Source organism: Sminthopsis crassicaudata, chromosome 1 (genome assembly GCF_048593235.1).
Source record: "Sminthopsis crassicaudata isolate SCR6 chromosome 1, ASM4859323v1, whole genome shotgun sequence".
In the NCBI taxonomy this organism is placed as follows: Eukaryota; Metazoa; Chordata; class Mammalia; order Dasyuromorphia; family Dasyuridae; genus Sminthopsis; species Sminthopsis crassicaudata.
The window spans coordinates 46468343-46485830 of record NC_133617.1 but is presented as its reverse complement, the minus strand read 5'-3'; the positions used below and the strand labels follow the sequence as shown (position 1 = coordinate 46485830).

Here is a 17488-nt window from a genome sequence, read left to right as displayed (position 1 = left end):
GATTTGTTTTTTGACCTATTTATTCTTTCGAATTACATTACTTAGTTTCCAATTAATTTTAGTCTGTTTCCATGGCCCTTTATTAAATATAATGTTGTTTATGATTTATGCATTTATTTATAATGCTTTATTATACATTATGATCTGAAAAGGATGCATTTAATATTTATGCTTTCTGCGTTTGTTTATAAAAATTTTTATGTACTAATATATGAGCAATTTTTCTTTAAGTGCCATGTACTACTGAGAAAAAAGTATATTCCTTTCTATTCACATCAATTTTCTATTATATTTAGCTTTTCTAAAATTCTATTCATCCCTTTAACGTCCTTCTTATTATTTTTTTTTGTTAGATTAATCTAGTTCTGAAGGGAAAGTTGAGGTCCCTCAGTAGGGTAGTTTTACTATTTCTTCTTGTAACTCATTTAATCTTTCCTTTAAGAATTTGGATGCCATAGTATTTGATGTATATGTTCAGTATCAATATTACTTCATTTTTATGGTACCTTTTAACAAAATGTACTTTCCCTGTTTACCTCTTTTAATTAGATCTGCTTTTGCTTTTGTTTGTCTGAGATCATGATTTTTTTTTTTACTTGAGTTGAAACATAGTAGAATCTTGCTCTGCCTATATTCTGTGTACTGTGTGTGTGTGGGAGGGGTGTTCAAGTGGGTTTCTTGTAAACACAATGTATGTGTTTCTGTTTTAAGAGTGAGTTCAAAGCATTCATATTCACAGTTCTGATTATCTGCTTTCCCCTCCATTCTATTTATTCTTCTCTCTCCTTTCACCTTGTTCCTCCTCAAAACTATTTTGCTTCTCTCTACTACCTCCCCCAGTTCTCCTTCCTATTTCTAAATCCTCCCTTCTCTTGCCCCATTCTCCCCTGTTGCCCTGTAGGGTAAGAACAATTTCTGTTTATGTTATTTCCTCTTTGAGCCAGTTCTGGTGGAAGTAAGGATCAAACATTGCTCAGCACCACTCTATTATCTCCCCCTCCACTGTAAAAGCTATTTTGGGCTTGTTTTTTTATTCAGCATTTTTGTGCCTCTTTTTCAGAGCTATTAATCCTCTTTTAATCATTTTCTTGCATAGCTCTCACTTCTTTCCCCAACTTTTCATCTACACACTCTTGTTTGACTTTTAATAATTTTTTTCTGCTGTGTCTCAAAAATCTCTTTAGGTCTTCTAAGAATTCTTCTTGAGTTCATATATAGTTTAAGCTTTACTTATAGAAACTTTCAGGTCATTTACTTGTTCTGAATTTGTATCTTGAACTTTCCTGTCACCATAGAAACTTTTTCTGGCCAGTTTGTTTGTTTGTTGTTTGTTTTATTAATTTTCCAGCCTATTTCTTGACTTTATGTTATATTCTTGACTTGGACTTTTATATTCAAGTTAGGATGTGCCCCACCTGGAGATTGGGGGTGGGGCAAGAGAATGGGATATGAGTAGCCTAAGCTTCTGCAATTTGTTTTGTTTTTTTTGTATTTATGTTGCTTTCATAGCTTGATCTGGGGGGGGGGGGTCCTATAAGTTTTTGTTTTTTCCAATGCGGCATAGTCTAAGGAGTAATCTGGCTATTGTCCTCCTAGGCTGAACTCTGCTCTATACACATTGGGACGCTGTTCCCTCATAACTTCCATCTCTCTGGAACTATGACCTAGAACTGGGTTATGGGTAACAGAGCTACCTGATAGCACCTAATCCTGTAACCAGGTTCCCTGTGATCTCTTTCTGAGCAACTGTTAATTCCTTCACCATCCCTAGGCACTTGTCTGTTCGCTACCCAAAAGCTACAGATCTCTCTCTCTCTCTCTCTTTCTCTCTCTCTCTCTCTCTCTCTCTCTCTCTCTCTCTCCTCTCTCTCTCTCTCTCTCTCTCTCTCTCTCTCTCTCTTTCTCTCTCTCTCTCTCTCTCTCTCTCTCTCCGTCTCTCTCTCTCTTCTCTCTCTTCTCCTCTCTCTCATCTCCTCTCTCTCTCTCTCTCTCTTTCTCTCCCTGACTCTCTGTCTCTCTCCCTGACTCTCTGTCTCTCTGTCTCTCTCTGTGTGTCTCTCTCATTTGTGTCTCGGGCCTCTTTCTGTCTCTCTCTGTCTCTCTCTCTCTCTCTCTGTCTCTCTCTGTCTGATTCTCTGTCTCTCTCTCTGTCTCTCTCTCTGTCCTCTCCTCTCTGTCTCTCTCTCTCTCTCCTCTGTCTCTCTCTCTCTCTCTCTCTCTCTCTCTCTCTCACTCTCTTGTCTCTCTCTCTCCTTCTCTCTCTCTCTCTCTCTCTCTCTCTCTCTCTCTCTCTCTCTCTCTCTCCTCTCTCTCTCTCTCTCGTCTCTCTCTCTCTCTCTCCTTCAATTGCCCTGGGCTGGAAAAAGATTCACTCTTTCACTTTGACTTGTCATGGCTTCCCCACTCAAATTCACTTTGGCATTTTCTGTAATCATGCTGCTTCTCTCTCTTTTCATTTTACTTGCCTATTCCTATTCTGTCGGTAATCCATATGTCCTGGATCCTTCTATCCCTGGTCTCAATAAATTCAATCTTGATCTTTTGGGACCCTTCACTTCTGTTCCCACTGATTCATATTCTATCCTTATGAGACCCACCTCCACCAGCTGTCCTGCCCTTAGCTTCTCTCTTCCCTACCCTGTGTAGGCATTATGTCTATCCTCCCATGATAGGGTGTTCAATGGTTTAGGTCAGGGAAGTGGGATTGGAGTTGAGGGGCTGATGACTCCTGAATTTTTATTGGTCTTGTGGGTCATGAAAAGAGAAGCCATACAAGAAGTGAAGTCAAACCTGTAGGAGCAGGAGATTGCCCCCAATCCCAGATATCCAATCTCCCTTTCCCATCCTCTCCCCTCTTTAACTTCAGCACCAGTGACAGCATAGAATGGGGAGGACAGTCTGGGAAAATGTTTAATTCTGTGTACAGATATGTGAAGCATATAGAAACAGGTGTCTAGTTTCTGTGCAATAACTATGAATTATGGGTAAATTATGACTATCATCCAGAGACATGGAAGAGCCATCCAGGCTTGGACCCAAGGTACAGATCTTTACTCAGGGCACAGATCTTTTGGTCCCCCCAATCCATCAATGTCCTAATAGAACCCATTTCCCTTTGGGAAAGAGGAGAAAGGGCAGAGAAATTCCATCCAAAAAGAGGGATGAACAGGGCCCTAAGTACTGAAGATGCTGGAGGTCAGGCACTCCAAGGAAAGGAGAAAAATTTGTTCAAACTAGGAAGAGACTAATAACACCGAGACCATTCAAAACTAGTTCACTGGGGCTCCTTGACACTGGACCTTTGGACACCAAGGATGGAAGATACCCTATGATTCTGGGGAACTTTCCAGAGCTGGAGGCTTCAGGGACAGAGAGGGAGTTCACCTACGGAGCCCAGGGTGATGGGGTACAGCACTGTAGGAGCTGAGAGAAAGAAGAGCCATCATAGTCAAGAGTGAATTGTCTGAAATGATTCAGGGCAATTCCAATAGACTTGTGATGGGAAGAGCCAATGACATCCAGAGAAAGAAATATGGAGACTGAACATGAGTCAAAACATAGGATTTTTCAACTTTTTGTTGTTGTTTGCTTTTTTTTTTCTTTCTCGTGTTTTTTTCTGATCTGATTTTCCTTGCACAGCTGATGAATATGGAAATAGAAGAACTGCACATGTTTAACCTATATCATATTGTTTGTCATCTAGGGCAGGGAAAGGGAAGAGAGAGAGACAAAAATTTGGAAGACAAGATTTTGCAAAGGTGAATGTTGGAAACTATCTTTGCCAATATTTAGAAAAAGAAAATAGTATTTTTAAAGAGTGGTCACATGAACTGAGTGACTGAGACTAGGACCGATCCATCAGAAGTTCTTCCTTTCCTTCATCATCTGCTCTATCCTATGCTCCCTCACAAGACCTGGATGTCTAACCCCCATCTTTCCTGTGCACACAACCCAGGAGTCCATCCCCAAGTCTGATACTTGACACAAGCTGATCACTTTACACATGAACTGCCCAGCTGGACAGTAAACAAAGTGAACCACAAAGTTGCAGAAACATAGCTTTGGCGATGGTCCAAGTTCCCTGGTGGGCTGTGGGCCAAGGGGAACAAAAGAGCTCCAGATAACCCTGAACTGGTTCAGCCTCCATATTTTCCCCTGCATGAGTTCATAGACAGCTCCCTAAGCCCACCCTCTCTGGGATCCATAACCCCCAACTAGAAAGTCCTCCTGTGGAGATGGGAGGGGGAGGAAATAATTGTTCCTAGAATACTCCCAGACAAACTTCTACTTGTCAAGGTCCTTTCCCAAAGACCAGGGATCCAGGCTCAGACTTTACCTCCCAGTTCCTTCAATATCCTAGCATGTCAGATGCTCCCCATTAGCAGTGCCTGAAATTCTGGGAACCTCCCTGGTTGGGGCCAACAGAAACATTAAGGTATAGAGGAAGAGGGCTGAGCAGAAATTTGGGCAGACCCCATCCTACCCCTAGAGAATCACTCCAGACGCTCTGACCACATGCCACAATCATTTAATTCTCCAGCTTTGACTCCTGGGAGCAGGTCACACTCAAGAAGGATTTGGTGGGAAGAAAGCAAGAAAAGAATCTGTCTTGGCTCATCAGTTCCCAAACCTGCAGCAGCGGGCACTAGTCCAGTCCATTCCAGCACATTGACAGTGACAAGTGGTGGTCCCACGAACATCCCAGGAGCCACACGCTGAGCCACATGAACAGCCCGTGACAGTGGACCCTAAGGAAAAGAGAGTCTGAAGCTTAGACTCTGGAATCCTGGGTAGGGAGGAAAACTGAAGTTTTGACACCATGGTCCTGGAGGAGAAGGAAACTGTTGTCCTTTGGGTAGAGAGTACTGAGCCCTAGATGCCAGATGACTGGGGGCTAAAGGGGGCAGGGGGAGCTGGGGCTAGAACATTAGATTCCAAACTCACCTGAGGGGCAGTTGGCTAGAGCACCCCGAGAAGTCACACTGGAGCAGATCAATTGAAGCTTTTGAAGAGTGGCCAGCACTGAACCATTACAAAGAAGAACAAGATTGTAAGATTCCTGTCCAGCCTTCTCCTGGACCAAGATGATTCCCCTTTGGTGCCAGCCAGGGAGCTCCCAGATCTTCCCAAATCTATGGCTGGGTCCCTTCCCCTTGCCATTGGAACCTACTCCAACGGCCTCTGAGTCCAGTGGTCAGAGGAAGAACGAGCAGGCAGATCCTGACAAGTCAGGCTAAGTGGAAGGGTCTAGTTCAGCTTAGTTTGGGATTAGATTTGGGGTAAGGGGCCAGGGTTGGGTCAAGAGGGAGGTCAGATGTGGATCTGGGATGAGGGTCAAGGTTGGAGTCTATCCACATCCTGGGGCTATGGTACCATAGGAGCTGGCCTGCTCCTCGATCTTCTTGTTTAAGAGATCATCGAGGGGACGTTGAGACTGTCCTAAGACCAACTGTTCAGGAAGGATGAGGAAGATGAGGAAGAGGCAGATGGAAGCAGTCATCATCCCACTGGCTCCTGGAGAGAAGAGAAATTTGGAATCAGCCATCCCAATGAAAACTAGGAGACCTGGCCCTCACTAGATTTAGGACCAGGGCTGGGACATCTGGGTTTTTTCTATAAATCAACCTAGCAGCTTTCAGAGATGGGGCCCTGGCGTTTTGGCAGGGGAAGTGGGGGGCAAGCAGAGTAGGAAAGAGGAATAGCTCTCACCTTTGAGCAGATCTGAGGTGTTGATGATGGTCTGCCAGACTCTGAGATGACAGGCCCTCCAAGAAGCCAGTATACCCTCCTTCCCCTCCTCTTCCCCACCCTCAACCTCTCCCCACCCTTCTCCATCTCCCAAAAGAAGAAATGCTGACTGTGGTTTCCGGTCTTGGGCAAGTGAGGCTTCCAATTCTGGCTCTAGGCCTTTGGTTTCCCAACAGCATAGACCCCCGAGGCTGGTGGGGGGGGCAGAGCTTGGTTGGATAGAGAGGCTGGAGTAGAGTGTCTCCCTGGGGCAGGGAGTGCTTTTGGATCCCAAGAGAGCACCCAGTGCCCTAAGATCTCTCCCCCTCTGGCAAATGACTCTACCTGAAATCCTACCAACAATATGAATCCTCTGGGCAAATAAGCCATCATGTCACTTAAGCAGCTCTCTTTCCCTTGGGGGAGGGCTGAATCTCAGTCAGTTGTTTCTTCTCTTCAATCTTTGTGGGGAGTGTCAGCACCTGCCTCAGGGATGGAAGCTGAGGACTGGGAAGGGGGGGGGTGGAGGAGCAAGGGAGTTTGGGAGCAATCAGGGTCTGAGGGCTTGAGGAAAGGAAGGTGAAATTGACCTGCCCTACCTTTGGGATGAACTAACTCTACATCTTTAGTACTCTGACACCCCCCTCCCCAGCCACCTGCCCGCCCACTCATACACCCCTGTGATCCGCACTCGTTGGCATTCGAAGTCTTTCTGCCCTCTACACGGGACCTGAAATTACTAAAACCTGAGTTCAAATCCAGCCTCAAACACTTACTAGCTGTGTGAGCCTGGGCAAGTCACTTTACCCTGTTTGCCTCGGTTTCCCCATCTATATAATGAGGTAGAGAAGGAAATGGCACACCACTTCAACATCTCTGCCAAGAAAATCCCAGGGAAAGTACCAGCTGCAAGGTCACCAAGCCAGCCACAATTAAACAACCATCAATAACCAAACAAGCAGTTAGTAACGATTGCTGTGAGCCAGGCACATAGGATCATAGATTAGAGCTGGAAGGACCTAAGAAGCTGTCTACCCTAAGCCCCTCATTTTACAGAAGAAGACACTGAGACAAGAGGCTTGCCCTAGATAATAAGTGTCAAAGGCACAATTTGATCCCAGATCCTCTTGGCTCCAAAGTCAACACTCTTTCTACAGAACTTCACTGCCCTTAACAAACTTATATTCCATGGGAGGATAGCAGGGAACAAGTTCCCAGTAAAGGGCAGATAGATATAGGGATAGGGACTGGACCCTCCCAGATAAAGTGACTCTCCATCAATACAGATCAGCATTTCCTTGCAATTTATAATTTATAATCTTGAGCAATTCTCAAACTTGTTGGTCTCAGGCCTCCTTTACTCTCTGAATTGTTAAACATTACCTCCGGCCCCTATCAGGAACTTTTGTTAATGTGGGTTACTTCTAGCAATATTTATAGTATCAGAAGTTAAAATATCGGTATTATTCATGTGAAAGAGTGGCTAAGAAGGAAAATAAGAGCTAGAAGAATCACAGGTCAGGCTGATTGCTACTAATAAACAGGCACAAAAGTATGTGGCTCCCCCCACCTACAGCTTCAGCAGGAAACAAAAGTGCACAGTGGCTTGGTTATGCAATGGGATGTGTACCCCAGTGAAGAGTTCAGACTTCTTGGATTTTTGCCCTTTGATCTACTTCTTGTTGCTGAACAGATTCACGGAGATTGGGAGGAAAATATTTTATTTTGTTCAGTCATTTTTAAATTGTGTTCCCCTCTTCATGAACCCCATTGGGGCTTTCTTGGTAAAGATAGTTGGAGAAATTAGCCATTTCCTTCTCCAGCTCATTTTACACATGAGGAAACTGAGGCAAAGAGGGTGAAGTGACTTGCCCAGGGTCACAGATAGTAAGTATCTGAGACAGGATTTGAATTTAAGATGCGTCTTCCTGACTCCAGATCTGGTGTTCTATGCACTATGGCACCATCTAGCAACCCCAGGAAAATCTCAGGGGCAATCAATCCATGGGTAGTCTGCACTATCACTCCTCCCCTAACAAACAAGGACATTGTGGTTGGTAAAATTCATTCATCTTAAATACCTGAATTAGATGAAGTTTGCTAACTTTGCTCTTTTAACCCTAAACAAGTCAGTTGTTGAGTACACAAAAACTTCCAGTATATTCAGAGGTCAATCAGTAATTAAACATGGAATCCTTTCTCTTTTTTTATTTTTTTTTATTAATTTTATAATTATAATTTTTTGACAGTACATATGCATGGGTCATGTTTTACAACATTATCCCATGTAGTCACTTTTATTCTGAATTTTCCCCTCCTTCCCCCCACCCTCTCCCCTAGATGGCAGGCAGTCCCATACATGTTAAATGTGCTACAGTGTATCCTAAATACAATATATGTGTGCAGAGCCAAATTTCTTGTTGCACAGAGAGAATTGGATTTAGAAGGTAAAAATAACCTGGGACAAAAAATAAAAATGCAAACAGTTTACACTCAATTCCCAGTGTTCCTTCTCTGGCTGTAGCAGATTCTGTCATGGAATCCTTTCTATAAGCCCTTGGACCCAAATGGCTCTGGAGGAGAGAGGCTGATGATTCTGGAAGCCTTCCCTCACTTAAATCCAATCCATTTTCAAGTCCTTACATCAACCTGATATTGTGGTCCTCTTCAAGAACAAAGGACAAACAACAAAGGAATGAATAATAGGCCATTTCTCAAAATTATGAAAATAGTTTTAAACTCATGGACCTCCAGAAAGGGTCTTGGAACCCCTTAGAGGTTCCTGACTATTCTTGGAGAACCACTGTCAAGAGTTGCTTAGAACTCTGAGAGGTCAATAATACCATTAGTGTTGCACAGCCAGTTTATAGCAAAAGAGAGACTTGAATCCAGATCTTCTAGGAACCATTTCTTACCTAGTCTGGAAATACTAATTGGTCATTGCCTCAGTCAAACCTTAACAGGTCTCCCCCTGCATCCAGGCCCATCTCCAGTCATCCTGACCTGCAAACCCAGAGGGCTGTGGAGGGGAAATTGAAGCAGATAACCTTGCACTGCCTTCCCTCACTTAAATCCAATCTACTTCCATCCCAAATATCAATTTGAAAATGAAGGTCAAACAACAACAATCCTCAGTGGTTATCACATAGAAGGTGCTCAAGAAATGCTTGGTGACTAAACAACTGATTGATTGGAATGTACTGGGGAAAGCCACAAAGGCCCCCCCCTTTTTTTTAAATTATTTTTATTTATTTATTTAAAATTAATTTTATAATTATAAATGTTTTTGACAGTACATATGCATGAGTAATTTTTTTTATAACATTATCCCTTGTATTCATTTTTCCAAATTTTCCCCTCCCTCCCTCCCTCCTTCTACCCCCTCCCCTAGATGACAGGCAATCCCATACATATTAAATGTGTTATAGTATAACCTAGATACAATATATGTGTGTAAATCCAATTTTCTTGTTGCACGTTAAGAAAAGATATAAGTAACCTGGGTAGATAGACAGTAGTGCTAACAGTTTACATTCAATTCCCAGTGTTCCTTCTCTGGGTGTAGTTGTTTCTGTCCATCATTGATCAACTGGAAGTGAGTTGGATCTTCTTTATGTTGAAGATATCCACTTCCATCAGAATACGTCTTCATACAGTTGAATCTGGTTCTGCTCATTTCACTCAGCATCAGTTGATGTAAGTCTCTCCAAGCCTCTCTGTATTCCTCCTGCTGGTCATTTCTACAGAGCAATAATATTCCATAACCTTCATATACTATAATTTACCCAACCATTCTCCAATTGATGGACATCCATTCCATTTTCCAGTTTCTAGCTACAACAAAAAGAGCCACAAACATTTTGGCACAGACAGGTCCCTTTCCCCTTTTTAGTATTTCTTTGGGATATAAGCCCAGTAGTAGCACTGCTGCATCAAAGGGTATGCACAGTTTGATAACTTTTTGGGCATAATTCCAGATTGCTCTCCAGAATGGCTGGATTCTTTCACAACTCCACCAACAATGCATCAGTGTCCCAGTTTTCCCACATCCCCTCCAACATTCATCATTATTTGTTCCTGTCATCTTAGCCAATCTGACAGGTATGTAGTGGTATCTCAGAGTTGTCTTAATTTGCATTTCTCTGATCAGTAGTGATTTGGAACACTCTTTTATATGAGTGGATATAGTTTCAATTTCATCATCTGAGAATTGTCTGTTCCTATCCTTTGACCATTTATCAATTGGAGAATAGTTTGATTTCTTATAAATTAGGGTCAGTTTTCTATATATTTTGGAAATGAGGCCTTTATCAGAACCTTTAATTGTAAAAATATTTTCCCAATTTGTTATTTCCCTTCTAATCTTGTTTGCATTAGTATTGTATGTACAGAAACTTTTTAGTTTGATGTAATCAAAATCTTCTATTTTGTGATCAATAATGACTTCTAATTCTTCTCTAGTCATAAATTCCTTCCTCCTCCACAGGTCTGAGAGGTAGACTATTCTCTGTTCCTCTAATCTATTTATGATCTCATTCTTTGTGCCTAAATCATGGACCCATTTTGATCTTATCTTGGTATATGGTGTTAAGTGTGGATCCATATCTAATTTCTGCCATACTAATTTCCAGTTTTCCCAACAGTTTTTTTCAAATAATGAATTTTTATCCCTAAAATCTTTGGTATCTTTGGGTTTATCAAACACTAGATTGCTATAGTTGTACCCTATTTTGTGCTGTATTCCTAATCTATTCCACTGATCGACTGGTCTATTTCTTAGCCAATACCAAATGGTTTTGGTGACTGCTGCTTTATAATATAGCTTTAGATCAGGTACACTTAGACCACCTTCATCTGACTTTTTTTTTTCATTAATTCCCTTGAAATTCTTGACCTTTTATTCTTCCATATGAATTTTGTTGTGATTTTTTCTAGGTCATTAAAATAGTTTCTTGAGAGTCTGATTGGTATAGCACTAAATAAATAGATTAGTTTGGGGAGTATTGTCATCTTTATTATATTCGCTCGGCCTATCCTCGAGCACTGAATGTCTTTCTAATTATTTAAATCTGACTTTATTTTTGTGGCAAGTGTTTTGTAATTTTTCTCATATAATTCCTGACTATTCTTTGGTAGATGGATTCCCAAATACTTTATACTCTCAACATTTGTTTGGAATGGAATTTCTCTTTGTATCTCTTGTTGTTGCATTTTGTTGGTGATGTATAAAAATGCTGACGATTTATGTCAGCATAACGATTTATGACTTATTTTGTATCCAGCAACTTTGGTAAAGTTGTGAATTATTTCTAATAGCTTTTTATTAGAATCTCTGGAGTTTTCTAAGTATACCATCATATCATCCACAAAGGCCCTTTTAAGAAGATGGTACCTGAGCTCAGTCTTAAAAGGTACTAGGGGTTCCAATATTCGAAGACAAGGAGAGCATTCCAGGCAACCTGTGCAAAGATACAGAAGCAGGAGACAAATATGGTGAATGGGCGACAGCAAATGGGACTGCAGTTTGGCTGCAGTATAAGGTACACAAGGGGGAGTAATGTGTAACCCTCTTGGAAAGAGAAGTTGGAGTCAAATTACAGAGAGATTTAAATACCAAACAGAAAAGTTTGGGCTTTATCCTGAAGCTACTGATGCTTCTGGAGCACCATAGTGACATATTCGGATCTGGCCTTTTAGAATATCACTTTGGGTATATGAATGTAATGGAATATTTTTGTGCTATAGGAAGTGATGAGCAGAAAAATCCTGGAAAGACTTAGATGAACTAATGCTGAATAAAATGAGCAGAACCAGAAGAGCAGTGCACAGAGCAACAGCAACATTGTACCTAATAAGAGCAACATAGTGTGATGATCAACTATGATAGACTTGGCTCTTCTCAGCAATAAAATGATCCAAGACAATTCCAAAAGATTCAAGACAGAAAATGCTGACCACATCCAGAATCTGAATGCAGATCGAAGCATACTACTTCCACTTTTTTTGTCCTTGTTTTTTTCTTTCTCGTGGTTTTTCCCTTCTGTCCTGATTTTTCTTTTACAGCATGATTAATGTGGAAATATATGTAACATGATTGCACATGTATAATAACATTTATATAATTGCTTGCTGTCTTGGGGAGGGAGAAAAAACTGGAACTCAAAATCGCATAAAAGTGAATGTTAAAAACTATCTTTATGTGTAATTGAAAAAAAATTAAATGGGGGGGGAAGAATGTCACTTTAACAGCTGTATGTAGAATGAATTGAGGAAGGAAGAAACTGGAGACAAGGAAAACAATTAGGAGGCTACTGAACAATCCAGGAGGAAAATATTGAGGATCTGGCCCAGTGTGGTGACTGTGTGAGTGGAAAGGCAGGGACAAGCCCCAGAGATGTTGAGGTGATGGGACAGACAAGACACAACAATGGATTGGATATAGAAAGTAAGGGAGCAAGAAGATAACAATTCCATTTTAGTATCTTTCATTTTGTCCTATTCCAGAAATGATCTTCTCTACCCCGGTCTTCAAACATGCAGATATTATTTGATCATGTTATTTGTTATATATTTCTAGCATGTATTATGTTCCTATGTTACTATGTGCTTATGTAATGTATGTAATTATGTGTAATGCCTCCCACATTGATGGATTTATGTTTCAAGGTCATGACCACCCTATGTTCTAAATCAAAAGAAAGGGGGAGATGTTAGGTTCTTACTAAGTGCTAATGAGATAATGAAATATTAGGTTCTTAATAAGTGCTAAGTCGGTACTTAACAATTCTCTAGTTCTGGCCTTTCCTGGTGGTTTGACTTGTGAATTCCTAAGGAAGAGCTTGTGTGCTTGGGAGGAGCAAGCTCATTGGTTGCAGTGGTTCTTCCCAGAAGCCCTTGCATTATCCCATGCCCATTCTCTGGGAGGATAAAAGAGGACAGCACTCCAGAGATAGGAGAAGTCTCTGCGCTACATCAGGCTTGACGCGGCTCTCTGCAGGAAGGGAAGTCACTTCTCTGGACAACAGTTAATGGCAACTGTCTGGAGACAACGGTTCTCTATAGGAAGAAGAATCTGTCCGAGATATTTGAGTTGACACAGCAGATCTCCCCCCAGAGAGCGATTGGCAGTGTCTGGAGACAACAGCACATTACAGTTGGCGCCCAATGTGGGGCAAGAACTTTTGCTTATCCTGACAAAGACTTATTCTGAGCTCTTCAGAGGAGTTAGACCGGACCATAGCACCTCTCCATCTTTGAAAGTCCATTTCAGGCCGTCTCTCCTTCAGGTTGGGCCTATCCCTTCCTCCCATAGTCTCTGAACACTATGCATCCCTCTTTTGCCATTACTATGCTCCATTTATTATCATGAAAGCTGTCTGAGTGGAGTCCTTCCTAACGAGCTCAAAAGGTTTTGGATATAATCCCACTGTTGAACTGTATATCTCTTGGCTGAGGGTCAGCCTCTCTCTTCAGAGCATGGCTTCAGGGAGGGGATCTGATTTTGGTTTTTGTTTTTGATTTGTTTTTTGTTTTTTTTTAATTTGGTTTGGTTTGGTTTCTGGTCATAGCCTCTGTCAGATATCATCTACCAAACCAAAGCTTTTATTTGTTTTAATATTATATTATACATCTATATTATATATTTTTAGCAGGTAAGTCACCCCAGTAAAACCTGAGATCCTTGAAATACAGGCTGCTGGTGGTACAATAGAGAGCTGAGTATGTTCAGATTAGGCCTCAGACAATTACTATTTGTGACCCTGTCCAAATCACTTAATCTGCCTCAGTTTTCTCATCTGTAAGATAGAAATAACAACAGCATCTACCTGGAAGGATGGTTGTGAAGAGCACTTAGCACAATACCTATAATATAGGCGGCGCTTATTAAATGTTTATGCCTTTCCCTTCCTTTGAAAACTAAAGCTTCCATTTCAATAATAATTTCATGTAAAAAATTTCCCTCAAAATGACCTCTAGAAGGTAGTAACAAGTTGTACTGGGTTTCAAGGCATTTTAGCCTGTTTTAGCCATTAATCCACAAACTAGCAGCTTTGCCCAATCTCCTCCACTGCTCAAGCCTGCCCTCTGAGATTCCCTCCAATTTGCTCTCCATAAATCCTGTTTGTACACAGCATGTAGTCTCCCTCATTAGACTGAAGGCTCTTTAAAGGCAGGGACTTGCTTTTCTGTTAATTCCTTTGTAGCCTCACTGCTTAGCACAGTGCCTGGCAAATAGCAGGGAGTTAGTGGATGCTTCTTGATCCTCCTCCTACTGGATCATTTCTCAATCTTCTTTGCTAGTTTATCATTTATCTTCTACCCCTTAAGCATGATTGTCTCCCAAAAATAGTGCCTGAAACCTCTTCTTTCTTTCCTTATGAACTAAGGGTTTTGATCTCTATGTGTTAATGCATGGAGGGAATATGTAGCTCACCTGTCTAGTAGGAGGGGTGCACAGAAGAAAAACTGATGCTGCGTTGCAGGCAGTTGAGGAAGTTGTTCTTGCTTTAAGATGCAAGGCCTTCTCTCCCCATCCCACTCCCCTCACCTTGTCCCCGATCTCTCCTCACTTAACATAGTTTTCAAAATATTACTCACTTGTCTATAACAGATCATAAAACGATCACAACTTTAGTTACCATCTCCCTCATCCACTACTCCAATAAATTGTAATACAGTTGAGCCTCCTCCCTCATTCCATATGACTTTCCAGAAAACATAGTTTTGCTCTATTTCTGCCATATGGGACAGAAAGAATATAAAACAGGTTGTTAAAACTCCCCAAAGACTACTTTCTGCTCAGGTAAAAGGATGAGGAATCTGTCCCCTGTAATAGTGGAGGTAACCATTCATGCATTTTATCTTTCCAAGGAAATGAACTAATGCTTTCAGAAAGCTTTGGCAGAAGACAATCCTTCATCGCCCACTCCCGGTATGCCATCACAAAGTGGTGGATCTTTCAAAACCCTGGCTGGCTCAGAGGCTTCAGAAAGGTCTTCATCTTCCCAGAATTCCTGCTTACTGACTGGCCACGCAGTCTGCCCTTCTTTGACAAGTTAGTGCCCTGATGGCCATGCCCCCCTAAGTGATATGGGTCAAATTGGTTGTTTAGTTATTGTCCTTCATTCTCAGAGAAGACCAGTATGACGTTACTATGTTAGAGCCAAATTAGTTTGTCCAACTGTGGCTGATCTGACCAATATAAGCCTGGAAGGCTCTGCCATAGGTTGCCAGTGTGATTGCAGAGGAGAATCTATGTAGTGAAGAGGGAATCAAAAGGACTTAGCAGCTGACAGCAGCTGGCTAGTGAAGGAGAAGTGAAAATGACCCTGTGACATATCTTCTCAAGTCCCACGGATGAGTTCAGAACAAGGGAATCTTAATTAGAATTTATAGAAAACACCGAGGTTTGCAAAGTATTTTATGTGTCGGTCCATTTGATCCTTATAGAAGCCCTGTGAAGTAGATTATAATGATGCCCATTTTACAGATGAAAATAATAGTGAGAATTGCCCAGGGTCACACAGTTAAGTCTCTGAGGTCTTCCTGTTTTCTCTACTCATTGTCCCATGTAGAAGTGATCATAGGATTCTTCCCCGCACAATGGAAGCACACACACTTTCCTAAAGCAGAGTATAGGCTACCCTCTCTTGGGTATCTCATGAGTTCACTTAGCATGTCCATGTAGATGTCTCCAAGACCCTTGGAATCAGCTCTAAAATCTACCCTGAGAAGCCTAACATTTCTGAACGCCTACTGGGATACTCAAACTCAGCTTATGCAAAACTGATGTCATCATCTTCCCCCTTAAATTAGCCCTTCTTCTCAACTTCCCCATTTCTTCTGAGGGCACCACCCTGCCTCTAGTCCGGAATTTCCTTCCCATCATCCCCTTCTCTACACTCACAAAGCCCCAGCCTTAGCTCAGACCCTCATCCCTTTCCCCTGAAAATTGTATTAATCTCTTAAGGGGTCTTTTGCCTCCAGTCACTCCTCCCGCTCCAATTGATCTTTCTCCCAAATGACAAAGCAATGCTCTTAAGGCGTACAACTATGGCAATGTCATTCCCCTGGGGAAGGGTTGGGAATTGGGAAAGTTTGGGGAAAAATGGGGTGAGGGACTATGGATGTCAATTAAGTTAGACTCTGTCAGTGTGTTGGTTAGTGGTTGGTTTTGCTGAAGTAATTTTTTGTTGTTGTTATCAGCTACATGGTAGATAAGAGTTCTGGGCTGGTTCAAAACCAGCCTCAGACACTCACCAGCTATATGACCCTAGACAAGTCACTTAACCTTTCTGCCTCTGCTTCCCTCGCTGTAAAATGGAGGAAATAGTGGCTCCTAATTCCTAGAGTTGTTTGTGAGAATCAAATGAGATCAAAAATCGTAAGGCACTTTGCAAACTCTTAAGATGCTACATATATGCTATTATTGTACGTAATAGTTCTGGGTAGGGCAGGGGGAAGAATACACAGGGGACTGAAGATGACAAAAACAAAAGGTACCAATTTCTTCAGTGTTCTAGACTTGGGGTATATTGGACTAAATGGGAGCACAGGGGAGAGAAAGCACCATTCCAGATGTTTTCAGATTCTGTTTCTAAGGGTCTGTCGCCCAGAGAAGGCAGGATCACCATGGTTAGTAGGACCTCGGAGCCAAACTTCAGCTGCCCTGGACCATTCCTCCACCTACCCAAGCACCAGCCCTTGCTGCTGGCCCCTCCTATCCTTGCCCCATGACTGACTTTTTCCCACTGGTCACTCCTACTTCCTTCTCGGTGAACTATAACCATCATTCCTAAGTCTAGGTCAGGCTTTATAAAACCTGCCAAGCTCCCCAACCCTTCCCCTAAAGAACACCTTCAGTCCACCTTCTAACACAAGCTCAATTGGGGAAGGTGGTGGTGTTCGGACAGTAAGGGCGGTCTGCCCCAAAGAGGAAGGAAGGTGGGGGGAAGGGGAGAAATAACTGCAGAGAGGAAGAAAGCATCATCTGGGAGTTTCCAATTTTTACTAATAAAGTTTTGTGATCAGTCAGTTTTGTTGTCTCCAACCACAGTTTTCTTGGCAGAAATGCCATTTCCTTCTTCAATTCATTTTACAGAAGGGGAAACTAAGGCAAACTTGTGATTTGTCCAGAGTCACAAACTAGTGAGGATCTGAGGCTAGATTTGAACCCAGGAAGAAGAATCTGGCTCCAGGCCTGGTGCTCTCTCCACTATGGCACCACCTAGTTGTCTGATAAACTTTGCCAATTAAATTCGCTTGTTTGCAGCAGACGAGAAAGTTCGGTCAGTGTCCAAGTCTTGGCATTCTGGGGTAGACCACCTTAGTTACAACACTGCCCTCCACCCCACCTCGATCCTTGGGCTGAAATCTCTTGGTGGGCTATCCCCTCACTCCCTGAATACTGGCTTCCATTCTCCCAGCAGGCAACAGTCCTCATGGAAAAAAACAATGCCCTATTCACAGTCTTTGTTCTCCCTGACCCTCCTCTAGTTTTTGTCACTCTCACAACCCCCTCCACCAAGTCGCAGGATGTCTTACTTGAATTTCCTCCTACCACCTCTCTGACTTGATTGCCATCCCCCAGGCTCAATTCTGACTCTTCCCTCTCCTATACTCCCCCCACACCACTAGGACCCTTCCCCTTTTCTCAGTCCCACTCTTTCACCTACATGGTCTCCCTGCCACTAGCTCTATCCTTCTCCTGACAAAATGAGTGCCCTCTCCTTGGAGCCAAAGTAGCCTCTCAAATGCTTAG

The 17488-nt window shown here is 42.3% G+C and overlaps 1 protein-coding gene across 1 annotated transcript; it reads right to left on the bottom strand.

The window, feature by feature from the left end:
* Window positions 1-4512: 4512 nt before the first annotated feature.
* Window positions 4513-5809, bottom strand: RETN (resistin). The gene is made up of 4 exons (XM_074300856.1): window positions 5710-5809; window positions 5374-5514; window positions 4945-5022; window positions 4513-4748 (listed from the first exon to the last, which is right to left on the bottom strand). The coding sequence occupies exons 2-4, from the start codon at window positions 5501-5503 to the stop codon at window positions 4618-4620; spliced, it is 339 nt and encodes a 112-aa protein (XP_074156957.1). The 5' UTR covers window positions 5504-5514; window positions 5710-5809; the 3' UTR covers window positions 4513-4617.
* Between the last annotated feature and the right edge of the window lie 11679 nt (window positions 5810-17488).

Bases quoted from the DNA above. Each gene is read 5' to 3' on its own strand.
- RETN (XM_074300856.1), bottom strand. From the start codon at position 5,503: ATGATGACTGCTTCCATCTGCCTCTTCCTCATCTTCCTCATCCTTCCT. The intron at 5,023-5,373 runs GTACCATAGCCC...GTAATGGTTCAG, and splicing joins GGAGCAGGCCAGCTCCTATG to TGCTGGCCACTCTTCAAAAG. The intron at 4,749-4,944 runs GTGAGTTTGGAA...TCTTTTCCTTAG, and splicing joins TCTAGCCAACTGCCCCTCAG to GGTCCACTGTCACGGGCTGT.